This window comes from Capricornis sumatraensis, chromosome 8, assembly GCF_032405125.1.
Source record: "Capricornis sumatraensis isolate serow.1 chromosome 8, serow.2, whole genome shotgun sequence".
NCBI classification, from domain to species: domain Eukaryota; kingdom Metazoa; phylum Chordata; class Mammalia; order Artiodactyla; family Bovidae; genus Capricornis; species Capricornis sumatraensis.
The window spans coordinates 18,603,323-18,621,370 of record NC_091076.1 but is presented as its reverse complement, the minus strand read 5'-3'; the positions used below and the strand labels follow the sequence as shown (position 1 = coordinate 18,621,370).

General features: G+C 44.9%; 1 protein-coding gene across 3 annotated transcripts in view; it reads left to right on the top strand.

Moving 5' to 3' along the window:
• The window catches only part of FLI1 (Fli-1 proto-oncogene, ETS transcription factor), a 131,199-nt gene extending 116,603 nt beyond the window's left edge, over window positions 1–14,596 (top strand). For 2 of the 3 annotated variants that reach the window (XM_068976055.1, XM_068976057.1), the window contains exons 6-9: window positions 6,562–6,627; window positions 8,326–8,385; window positions 11,589–11,636; window positions 12,681–14,596. In XM_068976055.1, coding sequence (XP_068832156.1) covers window positions 6,562–6,627; window positions 8,326–8,385; window positions 11,589–11,636; window positions 12,681–13,210 — 704 coding nt within the window. In that variant the 3' untranslated portion in view covers window positions 13,211–14,596. The remainder of the gene's footprint in view (window positions 1–6,561; window positions 6,628–8,325; window positions 8,386–11,588; window positions 11,637–12,680) is intronic. The other variant, XM_068976056.1, reaches the window with a different exon arrangement.
• The last annotated feature ends 3,452 nt before the right edge of the window (window positions 14,597–18,048 follow it).

Below are 18,048 nucleotides of genomic sequence, written 5' to 3'. Positions count from 1 at the left end.
TCCAGGCTTTTCCATTTTGGTTGTAGACATATTTCTGTTTGAGTGTCTGGTACCAGAACTGACCATCATGCTGGGTTCTCACTTGTATGACTTTTAGGAACAAAAACAAGTCTTCATTTGAACACTGACATTGTTAAAATATATATAAGATACACAGCAGGTCACCTGAATGAGTGGCATCTAGTCCTGGGCTTCCTGTGGGGACAGGTTTCTGCCTATGCTTTGTTGTAGGAGGACTGTAGGCCATTCTGCTCAGAGGGCAGCGTGGGTTAACTGTGCACACTCATATATCACCCATCACCCAGACTGGAATGGGTTTCCCGGGTGGCGCTAGTGGCAAAGAGCCTGCCTGTCAGTGCAGGAGACATAAGGGGCTCAGGTTCAATCCCTGGGTCAGGAAGGGCATGGCATCCCTGGAGGAGGGCATTGCAACCCACTCCAGTATTCTTGCCTGAGGAGCCCTATGGACAGAGGAGCCTGACTGTAGTCCACGGGGTCACAAAGAGTCAGACACGACTGAAGTGACTTAGCACACACACAGCCTGGAATCACCTGGTGACTTCATTTAGTGAGAAGTCTGGGCAGAGGCTTGGAATGCCCATCAGCTAGGAAAATAGTCAACAACGAGAGGAAGTGTGTCTGTTCAGCAAGAAGGAGAAAATATTGGCCGGGCATTCATTCATTCATTCAACGAATATTTATTGTATGCTTGCTCTGGGCTGGGTGCTTGGTTCTATCAGAGAACCAAAGAGGGGTCCTGACCCTAATGGACCTGACATTCAGGTGGGAGATGCAGACAGTAATCATCATGAATTCAGTTCAGTCCAATCTCTCAGTCGCGTCTGACTCTTTGTGACCCCATGAACTGCAACACACCAGGCCTCCCTGTCCATCACCAACTCCCGGAGTTCACCCAAACCCATGTCCATTGAGTCGGTGATCCATCCAACCATCTCATCCTCTGCTGTCCCCTTCTCCTCCTGCCCTCAATCTCTCCCAGCATCAGGGTCTTTTCCAATGAATCAGCTCTTCACATCAGGTGGCCAAAGTATTGGAGTTTCAGCTTCAAAATCAGTCCTCTACCAATGAACACCCAGGACTGATCTCCTCTAGGATGGACTGGTTAGATCTCCTTGCAGTCCAAGGGACTCTCGAGAGTCTTCTCCAACACCACAGTTCAAAAGCATCAATTCTTTGGCGCTCAGCTTTCTTCACCGTCCAACTCTCACATCCACACATGACCACTGGAAAAGCCATAGCCTACGTGATTAAATTAGGCAATACATGGAAAAATAAGTAGAGCAAAGTAAAATGGATGGAAGCAAAGGGAGGGAGGTTAATGTATATTTGGTAGGACTGGCCAACCTGTTTCTGGGTTTGAACATTCATAAGGTATTTAATGATGCAAATATAGCAATAATTGCAATAATATTACTTGCTAATGTTCACCAAGTTTCACTCTGTGCTAGGCACCATGCCAGCTGTTTGCCTGGGTATCTCATTTAATCCGCAGGGCTGCCCTGGTGCTTCCAGCCTCTAAGGCAGAATGTCAGATCTTAGCTCTTGATCTTGGCCTTCCCCATCTTCAGCTCTATCCTTGTAGTAGGACTTAATCCAAAAACACTGGCTTTCATTTCAATCTTCCATTTAGTAGGTGCCGTAATGTACCCAGTGCCCACAGACAGCATTTGTTAAACTCCTCAGTAAATGGACCCGGGTGTCCTTCGTGGACTCAGATTCCAGGGGCAGGATTTTCCATGCAAGTGGGTAGAAATGAAAGAGCATGTGGGAAGGGAGCCTTGTGGCCTTTGCTGCCCTGATTTCACACTCTGCTCCGGGACCCTTCGCTGTAGGCATGACGGATGCTGTTTATTGCTCTGTTACCTTCGCTGGAGGAGGCACTTCAGGCTGATTGCTCGTGGCCTTTCTGTTTCTGTCACTATTTTTTGGTACCTACTATAAGACTTTAGGGTTGGTAGGGACCTCAAAAGTTCTCTCAACCAGGCTCCCCCCAGATCCCCAGGGCATCGAAGGAAAAGACAGGGCTGCCAGACACTCCTCTGATCAACCATTAGGAAAAAATCCAGCCACAACCTGCCCTCTGTTGGTTACAGGGAATTCATCCAGGTGTCCTGTAACTTTTGCATGCCTCTACTGTTAGAATAAAAGAATAGGAGGGGATATATGTATACTTATGGCTGATTCATGTTGAGGTTTGACCAAAAAACAACACAATTCTGTAAAGCCATCCTCCTTCAATTAAAAAAAAAAAAGAATAGGAGGAATAGTTGGTAAGAAGCCGATGGTAACTATAGCCAAAGCCATAAGGTGGGCCCTAAAAAAAAAAGTTTCTTCTGAATGAATATAACTTAGCTTTCAGAGAGGATGGATTCCTCCAGTAAATTAAGGATCGAGAAAAAAAAAACAAAACCGCTTAGAAATCTCTGAGTCAGAGATCTTATCAGTGCAGAGTAAGTCACAAGTCAAGTCAAAACTTCAGATAACACACACCAATTCCTGGAACTTGGTGATTTGCTATTTCTCTTTGCATGAATTTGTCACTTTCTATTCCACTTTCTATTCCGTTCCTGCTAGTTTCACCTCTCGTACCCCCCAGTACCCACTGCATCCATCCACCACGGGCTGTGTGCTCCACCACACTGTGTGTTCACGGTATTGCCCCCTACCAGGGGCCTCTCCTGGTTTCTGCTGCCTGTGACCCAGGGCCACTAAGCTTATTGATCGGCCGTGGACACGGTCTTGAGCCTGACCTCATCCCCCCACTGCAAACCCACAAGTGGTTGTCTCCCACCCTACACATTCACATCTCACTGCTCACGTCTGCCACATGCCCACCTCTGATGCGTGCTCTCTTCTCTCCAAACAGGCCACCCGGCCCCACTTAGACTGGCTTCTCCCTCCTTCACCCCCAGGATCTCCAGCACTCCCTTGGCACATGACCTGTACATCCTCACAATCTTCTATCTGTTATCTTCTCCTATTTAAAGGCAAGGACAGGGGTCTATCCGCATCTCTACAAATGACCCGCTTGTGTTCCTTTTTATGGCTGAATAATGCTCTAATGTGTATATGTCCTACGTCTATATGTCCTACGTCTTCTTTATCCTTTCCTCTGTCGATGGATACTTACTTGGTTTCCATGTCCTGGCTACTGTGAACAGTTCTGCAGTGAACACTGGGGTGTATGTGTCTTTTTGAACCATGTTTTTTTCATACAGAGTGAAGTCAGAAAGAGAAAAACAAATATTGTATATTAACATATATATGTGGAATCTGAAAAGATTGGTATAGATGATCTTATTTGTTTACAAAGCAGAAATAGAGACACAGATATAGAGAACAAAAAAAAGTATGGATACCAAGGGGGATGGAGGAGGGGTGGGGTGAACTGAGAGATTGAAATTGACATATATACGTTACTACATATAACATGGTGCTTCATGGTGACTCAATGGTAAAAGAACCTGCCTGCCAGTGCATGGGATGCAGGAGATGTGGTTTCAATCCCTGGGTCGGGAAGATCCCCTGGAGGAGGAAATGGCAACCCACTCCAGTATTCTTGCCTGGAAATCCCATGGAGGGCTATAGTCCATGTGGTCGCAGAGTCAGACACGACTGAGCACATGGCTGCTGCTGCTTCTGCTGCTAAGTCACTTCAGTTGTGTCCAACTCTGTGCGACCCCATAGACAGCAGCCCACTAGGCTCCTCTGTCCCTGGGATTCTCCAGGCAAGAATACTAGAGTGGGTTGCCATTTCCTTCTCCAATGCATGAAAGTGAAAAGTGAAAGTGAAGTCGCTCAGTCGTGCCTGACTCTTAGCGACCCCATGGACTGCAGCCCACCAGGTTCCTCTGTCCATGGGATTTTCCAGGCAAGAGTACTGGAATGGGTTGCCATTGCACACACATGTATAAAATAGATAACTAATGAGAACCTATTCTATAACTCAGGGAACTCTATTCAGTGCTCTGTGGTGATCTAATTGGAAAGGAAATATAAAAAAGAGGGGATATATGTATACACATGACTGATTCATTTTGCTGTACAGCAGAAATTAACACAACAAACTGCAATAAAAATTTTAATAACTAATAAAAATAATAAAGGCAAGAGTAGCGGACTTGTTTCATATTCTTTCACTTGCACTCTATAGCCAAATACACAATCCATTGCAGAAATCAGTCCCAGACAAATGCCTGGAGGCCTAACCAGCACCCCAATCCCAAAGAAGAATTTTGGAAGAACCTGGCCTTTCCTCGCAGGTCCCCCAGCTTTGTACACACTGTTGCCCCCTGCCAGACAGTCCAGAAAATACCCATGAGAACCTTCAACCACATACCCCAGCTTGTAAACAAGTTAGGTTCTTTGTTTGTTTCTGTTCTGCTTTGTTTTTAAGCAAGCATAGGAATCTATTTGCAGAAGGAATTGTGAAAAAAAGAGTCAAAAATGAAAACAGACAATTCAAATGAGCCAGGTCTGTCTCTTTTGCCCCCTTCCCTCCCCTTCTTCCCGTCTCCATCCCCTCACTTTCTGTTTTGCTTTTCATGCCAATTGCTAAAGATTGTAATTTCAAAACTGCCCTGGCTTTTCCAAAGCTAGGAGGAATGCGCATCTGCACGTGGATTTTTCCACCAAAAGTCTGTTCCTGTAGTTTGGTTCTTCTTAGCCAGAAACAATCAGAACAGGCCATGGGACCAGCCAGCCCATCTTCACAGTTCTTATTCTAATTTGTTTGTGAGGCTCAGAAGGGGTGGAGGGGGATGGTTTGCGTTTCACCCTGTCTGACAGTCTTTTGATGAGGTTTGCACTCCATTTGTCCGGATGGTTTTTATGGTTTCTTTGTTGTCCGTGGAAAGACTTTGAAAGTCATAATTCTATATCCTTAAGCTCTTCTGCTGTTCCTGCTCCATGTCTCCACGGGACTCACAGCGTGAGAAAGGAAAAGACGTTTCCAGTCAGTCATTTAAGCAGTTTCTGCACAGGGTTAGGGAGGTGTGTGGATTCTTTCAAGAAAAGGGTTGGGATCATGAATGTTCAGGTTCAACAGAGTGTCCACCAAGGTGATCTGGAAGCCTCTCTGCAGTCCAAGTGGGAAGCGTCTCTCCAGCCCCTTGTTTCTTGTTCCAGCCACACCTCTGGTCCTTTTCCTTTTGCTGTGGTCATTGCCCAGCTCTCCGCTATCAACAGAAAACCCGAGAGGCCAAGGAGAGTCCAGAATGTGCCCAAACATGTGCTGAAATGAGAGGCTGGAGCCACTGCTGGGTCCTCGAGGCACGGCTGTGCGCCAGTTTGTCCATGAGCCTTTAATCTAGACATGACCATCTCCACAGAGCTGCTTAAAGGGTTTTGCAACGCAGGCTTTGGACACTTTTTTTCTTTCTAAACTTAGATTGTGTTTGTAGAATGCCTTATAAGATACTTCACACGTGTTATCTCATTTGAGCATTACCTGTCTTCATCCCTTGGGGCTGCTGTAGCAAAGTATGACAAACTGGGAGGCTTATACACAACACTAACTTCTGACAGTTCTGAAGATTGCAAGTCTGAGGTCATGTGCCAGCATGATCAGGTATTGGAGGCCCTCCCGTCTGGATTGCAGATGGCTGCCTTCTTGTTGTGCTCTCATATGGCAGGAGGCATGCGGGCAAGCTACCTCTGTGACCTCTTCTTATAAGAGCACTAACCCTCTTCTTACGGGCCCCACCCTTAAGACTTAATTACCTCCCAAGACCCCACCTCCTATTACAATCACATTGGGGATTAGACATCTGCATATGAGTTTGAGGAGGACACAGATATGCAGTCGATAACATTTGCACACCCTTTAAGGTAGATTAAATCATGTAAAATCTTATTTCCATATTAAAAAAAAAAGTGGTAGTGCCGTGTCTTTGTTGGAGTACACGAGATCTTCAATCTTCACTGTGGCAGGGTTTCTTTTAGATTCAGCATATATGATCTTTTTTTTTTTTTTTTAGTTGCAGCATGTGAACTCTTAGCTGTAGCATGTGGGATCTAGTTCCCTGACCAGGGACTGAACCCAGGCCCCCTGCATTGGGAGCACAAAGTCTTATCCACTGGACCACCAGGGAAGACTCTTAATTACATATTTTGAAAAGCTGAGGCCCAAGGATGTCTGGATTCATCCAAGGTCTCACTACAAATGGTGGAAGGATAGAACTTGAACCAACCCTGTGACTTCAAATTCAGGGTTCTTTCCACCCCCTTTGACTCCCAATCAGTGTGTCAATGTTCCTTCCGTTCGTCCGCATTTGCCCCAGGGAAATGCACTTCTGGAATTTAGTGATGCTTGAAGTTATTGCTAAATTAAATTTAATTTTTCTGTATCACTAAAAGATAATCTTCAGGCAACCTTTCTGAAGAGTAGGAGATGCTTTCGTTGCTGTTCAGTCACTCAGTTGAGTCTGACTCTGCTACCCCATGGACTATAGCATGCCAGGCTCTCCTGTCCACCATCTGGCGTTTGCTCAAATCCATACCTATTGAGGCTGATGTATCTCTATTTGTCTTTTCCACTAGACCCTTCCTATGACTCAGTCAGGAGAGGAGGCTGGGGCAGTAACATGAATTCTGGCCTCAACAAAAGTAAGTAAACGTCACTCTGTTCTTTGGGAGGAAAACCTTTTTCTGAGGGTTGGGTGGAGAACAGTGTCACAAGAGAAAGGAAGAGAAGAGTGAGCATTTTCTTTTTCTGCTTTTTGAATGGACATCAAAATTAATTGCCAGTGTAGAACCTGTGAGTGATACCTAGTCCCAGAAAGATAAGGGAATTTCCACTCAGACCTTTGAGTTTTGTTTCACTGCATTTGGCTTTAGAATGTTTGAAGTTGTCACGTTTCTTAGGACAAGTTTCTGTATGAATGAAAAATCCCTGGATTTGGATTCTGCCATTTAAGTTTCAATAATGACCCTCCACAACTTCACCTGCTTCCCTAATTGTCAAGATATAATCATACCAACATCTCTACCTCATTTCATGGAACGTTGAGGTGGGGTGGTAACCGGATGAGGAGATGCTAGTGGTATGACATCAGTTTGTGTTGAAATCTGACCCAGAATCTCCTGTGAAGAGTGCAGGGGAAAGAATGATTCATAAAGTCCTGACCAGAACATGTAAATCTTGCTGTCTCTAGGAGTGAAATATCAAGCACAGAAATGAATGGTGATGGGAATTCTTTCAAGAAAGAGGTTAGGATTGAAAATTAATGCCCAAGCAATAGCCACAAGTCCCTTTAATAATATGTATTATCTGTTTCCTCTGCCTCCAGCCCTGGGCAGTGTGGGTTTCACATGGTGAACCAGGCATGGACCAGTCTCTCCAGGAGGGGAGAGGAGTCAAGCGCGCACACACGCACATGCACACACATACACACACACACACCCCTTTCTCTTTGGGTGCCCTCAGGAACACCTTGGAGACCTGGAGTCATAAGAGTTGGTTCTAGAAAGAGAGGCAGGATTTGGACCCAGAGAGATGGGAAAGATGCCCTCCCAGGATAGGTGGGGTCAGGGAAAGACACCAAGGTCAGTATGTCTGAGAGTCAGGGAGGACTTGGGTTCCTGGAGTTTAGGGTGCACGAAGGAAAAGAAAAGTCTGGAAGGGTAAAGAAAGGGTTCAAAGATGCTCAGACCATAGACCTCAGTGGTTTAGTCAACAGTGAGTCACTGAGGTTTTTGGATGGTGGAGTAAAGTGGTTTATGGAGATTAAACTGGCTAAATAGCATTTGATGGGTCAGTGAGAAGAGAGAGGAGTGGTGAGGATGCCAGTCAGATGAAACCAAAGATGGTGCAAGAAGCAACACAGCTCTAACATGGAGATGTGATGTGATGGCAGGAGCAGGAAGGGTGTACTAAGAGATGCCACAAAGAGGGGAGCTCACAAGACGTGGAGACACAGGAGCAGGAGGCTGGCGCTCAAATGCCACCTTCTCATTAAAGACCTTTCTCGGTTTTCTATTTAAAAATGAAATCCACAGCCCCAATACCACCAGACATGCTCCTTTTACATATTTATTGCTGTTTATCATTGTCTTCTCCGTTAAAATGTAAGCTCTGGCAGGAACCCCTTGCTCAGTGCTGGGTCCCTAGCATCGAGAACAGTGCCAGTACATAGATTCTGGATAAATATTTATAACATGAAATGAATAAATGAGTAGAGTGACTGAGTGAGGGAGTGAATGGGAAAGCACAGTTGTCCTGCTCGGTGGGGATGTGCTTGATGAGACGTTCCCTCCCCTTCATGGAGAATGGCTCCACTTACCATATTTCTCTTCTTGCCTCAGGTCCCCCCCTTGCTGGAGCACAAACGATGAGTAAGAATACTGAACAGCGGCCCCAACCAGGTACCTGTCCCTGATGTTCGAACCCTCCTTTGCTTGCTGTGCGGCCATTGGTGCCACGTGGTCCGCAGGGGAGGATTTAGACAGTATCTTGTGTTTGTCATCACTCTTCTTCATAGAATCCTATATTTGACACTGTACTAGATCTATGCATGGCGTACCTAGCCCTGGAATGTAGAGAGAATCATGTCATATCAGAGGTGAAAGGAACCTCAAGATTAACATGTTTCATGTTGTAAAATAAAGAAACCGAGATCTCAAGAAGGGAAGTGATTTGCCAGAAGCCACACAGCTGGATTCGGGGAATAACAGAGCTGTCATCCCAAACTCCCAAGTAGCTTCACCTTCTTCCATCCCTGTAATGAACCTCCTTAACAATTAAGGCAGAGCAACTTTGAAATCCATGGAACTGGAGACTCTTCGTATGGCAAGGGAACCTAGAGACGTCCAGGTCTACCACATCCTCCTGTAACACCTCAGTCTTGTGGCCGCATCATCTCCACTTGAATACTTACAGCTATGGGAAAGTGAAGTCACTCAGTCATGTCCGGCTCTTTGCAACCCCACAGATCCAGGCTCCTCCATCCATGGGATTTTCCAGGCAAGAGTACTGGAGTGGGTTGCCATTTCCTTCCCCAGAGGATCTTCCTGACCCAGGGATCGAACCTGGGTCTCCCGCATTGTAGGCAGACGCTTTACCATCTGAGCCACCAGGGAGCTCAATACCTAACCAGGCTCAATTCCACCATTTGAGCCAAAGTCCCCCCCAGTGCTGTATCTTCCATTCAAGCTTTCCAGTTTGCCCTGTGGAAGGTCTTCCTCTTGTTCTCTGTGAAGGTTCTTCATGAATCTGAAGACTGCCATGTGTGCCCTCCCAAGCCCAGCTCAGTCTCTCTTGGGACACAGCTTAGAGTAAGCTCTGAAAATGCTGTTGCTTTGGGTGAACAGACTTGGTTTTCCATCTCCACTGAAGATAAGCAGTAGAAAGTTGACCTGCATTTCTTCAGGAAGGCTGAGAACTTGCTGACTGTGAAACACAAGTCAGACCGAGAGGATTTGACGTGGAGGATTTAGAGAGTCCCCAACAACAACAAAATTAGACATTGTTGTTCAGTCGCTCAGTTCTGTCTGACTTTTGTGACCCCGTGGACTGCAGCTCGCCAGGCTTCCCTGTCCTTCACTGTCTCTGGGAGTTTGTTCAAACTCATGTCCATTGAGTCAGTGATGTTATCTAACTAGCTCATCCTCTGTTGCCCGCTTCTCCTCCTGTCCCCAGTCTTTCCCAGCATCAAGGTCTTTGCCAGAGAGTCAACTCTTCACATCAGGTGGCCAAATTCAGTTCAGTTCAGTCGCTCAGTTGTGTCCGACTCTTTGCGACCCCATGAATCACAGCATGCCAGGCCTCCCTGTCCATCACCAACTCCTGGAGTTCACTCAGACTCACGTCCATCAAGTCAGTGATGCCATCCAGCCATCTCATCCTCTGTCGTCCCCTTCTCCTCCTGCCCCCAATTTCTCCCAGCATCAGAGCCTTTTCCAGTGAGTCAACTCTTCGCATGAGGTGGCCGAAGTACTGGAGTTTCAGCTTTAGCATCATTCCTTCCAAAGAAATCCCAGGGCTGATCTCCTTCAGAATGGACTGGTTGGATCTCCTTTCCCCAAAATATTTTAGTTGTCATACTATATAGATAGAAAGGGGTAGATCGAGAGGTCTTAAGGACTCTTCAAAGTTAATTTGTGGTTGTGAGCAAAAACCCCTAAATCATGTTGATTTTTTAAAATTATAATTATATAGAAACTGTAAAATTGTATCAAACATATGACAACGTCAACAAGCTGTGATCCAGCTCTCTACCATGATCTCAGCTGAAAAGAAGAAGATAGTCCTCACTATGTCAGTATTGCAAAGGTTTCTTTTATGGCTAAACTATCATATAAGTTTTATGTAAACTGAGGTATTAAGAATAATCATTTTAAGGACTGCTCTGGATGTCCAGTAGTTAAGACTCCATGCTTCCACTGCAGGGGGCAGAGGTTTGATTCCTGGTCAGGGAACTGAGATCACACATGCCACATGGTGAGGCCAAAATAAATAAAGAGATGTTATCTTACAAAAAGAAATTCAAATATATGTGTGTGTGTGTATAAATATATAATCATTTTATGGCTAAAATACAAATTGTGGTTGGTTGGTGTCAACATTTCCAAGCTTAAAATCATAGAAGGTTGTACTGGAAGGGAACTGGAGAATCCAAGAGCCAAACCTATCATTTTGCAGAGGAGAAAAGCAATACCCAGAGATTGTCCACTGAGTTATTTAGCTGATAATAACTCAGTGGTTATTATCAGCTAAATTTATTATCAGGCTACTTGATTTCCAGGCATGTGTCTTTTATGCTGCATCAGAAAAAGAGAGACATGTAATAGTTAGAGCTATTAAAGACCAGTCAGGGATTCCCAGGTGGTTCAGTGATAGAGTCCGCCTGCCAATGCAGGAGACACAGGAGACGTGGGTTCGATCCCTGGGTCAGGAAGATCCCCTGGAGAAGGAAATGTCAACCCACTCCAGCTTTCTTGCCCGGAGAATCCCATGGACAGAATAGCCTGGCAGGCTACAGTCCATGCAGTCACAGAGTCAGACGCAACTGAGTGACTGAACAGCAACAAAGGAATTCCCTGGTGGTCCAGTGGTTAAGACTCAGCACTTCCACTGCAGGGGCGTGGGTTCAATCCCTCATCAGGGAACTAACATCCCACAAGCTGCATGGCATGGTCAGGAATAAACAAACAAATAAATTTTTACAAAGACTGTTGTAGGACCTTTATAAAGACACTGTTAGACTTTGAGCTCTTTTAATAAGTTATACTTCACCTTATTCATGTGACTGGATATCAGCTAGCTCCTTTCCAAATGCATTTTATTATTCTGTTGTAGGTAATGGCATCATCTATAAATTTTAAACACTAAATAGGAAAAAATGATACTCTCACTATTTCATGTTGTTTCTGTAATAACAGGGATATAGACCATAACTCTGATCATGATCTTTAAGGTTTGCAAGTAAAAGCAGTGCAGTTTTATGAAATCAGGCTTTTCTATGATATCGAAATAAAAGTTGAAACCCTTAGGGGTATTGTTATTGTTAATGCTGTTATTTTTATATTTTTCATAACAGTGAAGCAAGTTTCCTTTCTTGTCTCCTTAGATCCATATCAGATCCTGGGCCCAACCAGCAGTCGCCTAGCCAATCCTGGTGAGTTTATTTTGGCCTGAGAGGTTGTGTTCCAGAATGTTCCATAGTTTTATGAGATCACTAAGGTGTCCTCGGTTCAGACACCTGACCGGGGAGGGACATGTATGCCTTTCCTTGAACTGTTTGACCCCTGTTTCTCTAGTGCACAAGGAGAGAACAGGGCTTGTCATTAGGTGGTGACGATATCCATAAGCTGGAGATGCCTTTGGACCACAAACATTTTAGCCCTGTGTATGTGCACTGAGGTTGAGATAAGTTTCAGCAGGGAAAGATGGAGGGGGTGGGTGTGGGAAGGGCAAGGAACAAGTTCTAGCCAGCTCTCAGTGAATACATATTCTAAAGCTGCCTCAGTATTCACTTTAGATGGTATTGCAGCATTACCTAGCTTCCTAAAAGAGGTTGCAGATAAAATAAACTCGACAGTGTATTTTAAGGGTTTGTGATTCAGGTAACTCTCAAGCGAGTTCTGAACCAAGCGCACCCCCTGTGTGAGTTAATAAGCCCTTTGGAATTGCGAGGCCAGCACTGTCCCACCAGGGAAGTCCCACTGCTCCTGTCTCCAGGCCATTTCTGCTCAGAGGGTGAGAAAGCCACCAGCTCTCTCTCCTCTTTTTTTTCTTTTCTCTCTGCCCATGTTCTCTGTGGAACTTAGAGCAGAGAGCCAAGCACAAAGGCTAAGGAGCAGTTCAGGTTGCTTCAGCCTAAAGTGCTGTCCACACGTTCCCCTGGGACTCAGGGAGACCAGCACTGAACAAGGAGTAGACCGTGGTTCAGGCCTTTACAGAAGGAGAGAGGCAAGCATCTTCCCCCAAAGGGATGGGGCGTGCCTCGCCCCAAGCCACACAGCTGGCTCTGGGTGAATTTCACCAGGCTGGGGGCAGCTTATCTAAAGATCTAACCTTGCTGATTACGCCAGTCTGGGTGAGAAGTGGATTCTGACTGTAGAGGAGATCCTGGGGTTCCTGTCCAGAGTGAGTGGACCCTTGCACTTAGGGATCAGGTTCTGATTTCTCAGGCGGAGCCTCTGTTTTCTCTCTCCTGCAGGGAGCGGGCAGATCCAGCTGTGGCAGTTCCTCCTGGAGTTGCTCTCGGACAGCGCCAACGCCAGCTGCATCACCTGGGAGGGGACCAACGGAGAGTTCAAAATGACGGACCCCGATGAGGTGGCCCGGCGCTGGGGGGAGCGCAAGAGCAAACCCAACATGAATTACGACAAGCTGAGCCGGGCCCTCCGATACTACTACGATAAGAACATTATGACCAAAGTGCATGGCAAGAGGTATGCCTACAAGTTTGACTTCCACGGCATCGCCCAGGCTCTGCAGCCGCATCCCACTGAATCGTCCATGTACAAGTACCCTTCCGACATCTCCTACATGCCTTCCTACCACACCCACCAACAGAAGGTGAACTTTGTCCCTCCCCACCCGTCCTCCATGCCCGTCACGTCCTCCAGCTTCTTCGGAGCGGCGTCACAATACTGGACCTCCCCGACGGGGGGCATCTACCCTAACCCCAACGTCCCCCGTCACCCCAACACCCACGTGCCCTCACACTTAGGCAGCTACTACTAGAGGCTTCCTCATCGGCGGCCTTCTCGCTGAAGGCCCCTCCCTTTCACCTCCCTTTGGACTTACGTGGCCTTGGAAAGAAATCAAAACTGGATGCTCTTTCTTGTTGGATAGAACTTTTATACCTGTTCTTAAAAAACAACTCTTTTTTTTTTTTTTTTTTTAACATTGGTAACTCCTGCTTTTCTCTACCTTGAACAAAGAGGTGGATAATTCCATGGGCCAGTATGCCAGTTTGGAGTCCCAATCTCCTGTCAACCTATGAGTTGAATATTTAAGATTACTGGAATGGTTGTGTCATGGTTCTGGGAAAGAAACTGCATGTAGATTTATATTTTTAGGACCAAAAACAGTTTCTTACAGACACACGGGTCTCATCTTGAACCTTGACGGGTTCAGTAGGATAAAGAATCATGGACTTAACCAGTTATGCTCTGGTTTGAGGCTTAGTGAACTAGAGGCAGGAAGCTTATCATCTTATCTTAGGAAGACCTAACTCAGTGGAGGGCAACTGGAACATTGGTTGTAAGGCCAGTGAAGTTTTCACCCAACTGGAATTTAACAGAAAGAAACAAGTGTGTATTTAAGAAGCCACGGGCATTGCAGAATCCCTCTCAGTGGGCAGTAAATATGCGCTAGGCTGACCATTTTGTCTAGAAGTAGTCAAAATATGAACTAAGAGATGTTAATGCAAATACAGACATTCCTGAAAAGCCAGAGAAGTAAATAACTGAAAAAAAAAAAATAATGACAGTGGGTCCCAGTACTTTGAAAAGTCCTAGGGATTTCTAAACACAAACAGATTCGCAAGTGCTGTGCGCTTGTCAGACGATCAGTCCAGGGTCCACCAACCACAAGGCAACTTACTGTATAAATTATGCAGAGTTATTTTCCTATATCTCACAGTATTAAAAGTAAATAATTAAAAAGTGAAAAAGAGTAAAGAAACGAGTTGACCTCGGTCACAGATACAGTGTTCCTATCAAATCAGTCGTTATTTTTTTTTAATGTAATTTGTACATCTTTTTGTCAATCTGTACATTTGGGCTGCTTGTACGTTTTTATAGCTGGTTTTTAAAAAAGCATAATGTGACTTGTTGCAGAAAAGAGAACAGGACTTTGAAGTCACTGACTTACCCGAAAGAGAATCACTGTAATTATTTAACAAATGAGCAGAAGCGAGTCAAGGCAACCCCTTTAAACCGTTAACTGCTTTGGAGATGTTTGTAAATAACTGAACTACAATCATCACAACTTGGAAAACAGCAACCAAACTTTCCCTTGTGTATACGAGGGATTTTTTGCCTTATATATACAATATATTTTTTAGATATTAAAATATATATAATTTTGCAGGTAATCATTGACTCTTTTAAACTATATTAAGTGTTAAGTTGACAACTGTCCATGAAAACTATGTTGTAAAATAATTTGACTAAATAAATTGTGCCTTCTTCTTTCAGAACTGAAGAGAACGTTTTCTTATTTACAACCAACCTTCTGTCCCTTGTCCCCCACCCCAGGTCCAAGGGTTTTCCCAGGGAAAGTTTCCTATTGACCTCTTCTGGCACCGTGAAAACTTTTTCACATGTACATATAGCAGAAAGTATAGAATTATGTGGGTTTTAGTGTTGTTTGTGTTAGCTCTCTCCAGAGAAACAGAACCAGTGGGGATATATATATGGATCTCTATTACAAGGACTTGACTCATGCAATTGTGGAGGGCTGAAGAATTCCCCCGGGCTGGAGCTGGTCACCTAGGGAAGCCACGTGTAGCATGCTCAGTTTCTTCAGCCGTGTCTGACTCTCCGCGACCCTGTGGACTGTAGCCCACCAGGCTCCTCTCCAAAGGATTCTCCAGGCAAGAATACTGGAGTGGGTTGCCATGCCCTCCTCCAGGGAATCTTTCCAACCCCAGGAATTGAACTCGTGTCACCTGCATTGAAGTCGGATTCTTTACCCACTGCGCTACCTGGGAAGCCCTCAAGGGAAACCAGTAGCGTGTGATTCAGGGGAATCAGGGAAACCGGCTGATGGTGTAGATCTCAGTTCAAGGGCAGGAGAAAAATCCTGCCTGGGCAGGCAGGGAGGGAGCCCAGAGGGTGAATTCCTCCTTCCTCTGCTGTTTGCTCTATTCAGACCCTCCGTGATTAGAGGGGGCCCTCTGGCCTGCAGCGGGGAGAGGAGTCCTCTTCAATGAGTCCACACATTCAGTGCTAATCTCATTCAGAAACACCCATACTTACATACCGGAAATACTGTTTAATCTTGGCCACAGTCAAACTGATACTTAAAATTAACCTTTACATTGTTGATGATGCTTGCAGAGATTTTTAAACATATTATTTAAATCTTCCTGTTTTAAAGGAAGACAGCCAAGGCCATGGATATGTGTCAAGGAACCAGAACAAAGCAAGCAGATCCATCCAGGGTAGACCTCATACCTTGGACTTCTCTCTTGCATCCTCTGAGCATCTCCAACCCAAGTGGCCGTTTCCCCAATGATCCTCCAGCAGAGAATAAGATGGTCCAGCCCTCTCTGGTCCTGTGCCAAGAGTTTATGGTTCATGCAGATTTTTAAGATCTTTTTTATTCCCAGGGAAGAAATTTGCCTCAAATCGTTTCACTGTGAGTTGGCTCATTTTCATTTCCTCTATTTCATAATGAAAATGAATGAGCCCTGGAAAGTCCTTGATGTTGTGAGAAAAATTAGACTCACAGACTTGGTCACCCAGTAGACTTCCTAGGGTGACACTGAGTACCTTCTAGACAACTTGTCTACTTAAACGAAAGGAAAGAAAGATTGAGGGCAGGAAGAGAAGGGGTTGACAGGATGAGATGGTTGGATGGCATCATCGACTCAATGGACATGAATTTGAGCAAACTCCATAAGATAGAGAAGGACAGGAAAGCCTAGCGTGCTGCAGTCCATGGGGTCGCAAAGAGTCGGACACAACCAAGCGACTGCAACAACAAATTGAAAGGAGATATGTTCCAAACTTTAGTGTCTAAATTTTTGACACTTGATCTTAGCCAAAAGGCTAAGAAGTGATGTGTCTAAATTTTTTAATGGGTACCCTACCATTAAAAAATGTAAGTAAATATTCTTGTTATATATACATTAATTTGTAAAGTATATATAAAGTGAAAGTCAATCAGTTGTGTCCGACTCTTTGCAGCCCCATCGACTATGCAGTCCATGGTATTCTCCAGGTCAGAATACTGGAGTGGGCAGCCATTCCCTTCTCCAAGGGATCTTCCCAACCCAGGGTTTAAACGCAGGTCTCCTGGATTGCAGGCGGATTCTTTACCAGCTGAGCCACAAGGGAAGCCCAAGAATACTGGAGTGAGTAGCATATCCCTTCTCCAGAGGGATTTTCCCAACCTAGGAATCGAACCGGGGTCTCCTGCATTACAGGTGGATTCTTAACCAGCTGAGTTACCACTCTCATTATATGCACATTAATTTATAAAGCATATATAAAACTGTTATGTTGTTGTTTAGCTTATAAAACAAACACAAAATAGAAAAATTTGGGAGTGATAGAAAAATAAATTACAGATGAAATTCTATTTGTTTATTCCTATTCTCATTGTATTGCATTTCTCCCACTGTCAATACTCAACAAGGATGTTAGTCTTTAGAGGAATAAGTTTGTATGTATACTTCTATAGAGGTTTCCTAGTGGACTTCTAAGAAAGCAGAACATAAAAATTTGGTATAAGGGGCCTAAGCATAGAAAGAGAAATAATGGCCAGGGATGTTTAAGAGTAGTCTAGCTGGACTTTCTTGCAAATCTCTATCTCAGGCAAGCAGTTTTCTCACCAATTCTGAAATCTGCTAAGTATTGATTAGGGAAAATCAAGGCACACACTTCTGACTTCTCTGAGAAAGATGGGATGGTGAGGCATTGGAGGTCATCCTTTTAAGAGGTTTTCTTAATATGTCCTGGCTATTCAAGCACTGGCTGAGGTCCATTGCCTTTACAAAGTTTTAGAATTTGATCTAATATTGCCCCTAGAATTCATTTCCCAGTCATTTATTCCACACTTGGAAACCTGGCCCACTCATAACAGGACCAGGAGACCATTTCCTTAGAAGCATTTGTATGGAGTGAGGGCTGGCACTTATTCCCTGCAGTACTCAGATTTACGATTTTACTAACTTACTACAAGGGAGCTGGCTGATTTGACACGAAGGCCAAATAGGAACTTCACCATCCTGGCTACTAATCCAGCCTTTCCCCTACTCAACCGTTCTGTGCAGATGTCATGAAGTGCTTTGAGTCTATCAGTGCAGATATGTGGAATCTAGAAAGATGGTACAGATGAACCCATTTCCAGGACAGGAAGAGAGGCAGACTTAGAGAACGCATGTGTGGAGATGGCAGGGTTGGGGAAGGTGAGCTGGGAGAGTAACCTCGACACATACACACTTCCATCTGTAAAACAGATAGCTGGTGGGAAGCTGCTGTACCTCACAGAGAACTCAGTGTGGTGCTCTGTGGAGGGGATATATGGATACATATAGCTGATTTTCTTCATTGTACAGCAGAAATGAACACAACATTGGAAAGCAGAAAAAAAAAGAGAAAGCAATTGAAAGGGGGCAAAAACACATGCCAAACAGAGAGGAACATGGCAAGCCTGTGGGAAGTTCCGATGGAAACTGTCTTCCCCATAGTTTGAGATGCTGCTCAACAGCCCTTTCGAATAAGAAGTCATTTTGTGTGTGTGCCGGGGTGGGGGGCAGGGGGCAAAAATGTTGTTGACTCCCATGCAAGGGAAGCTATATTTTCAATATCTGTTGTTTTGCAACATTCTTAATGGTCAGTGACCAC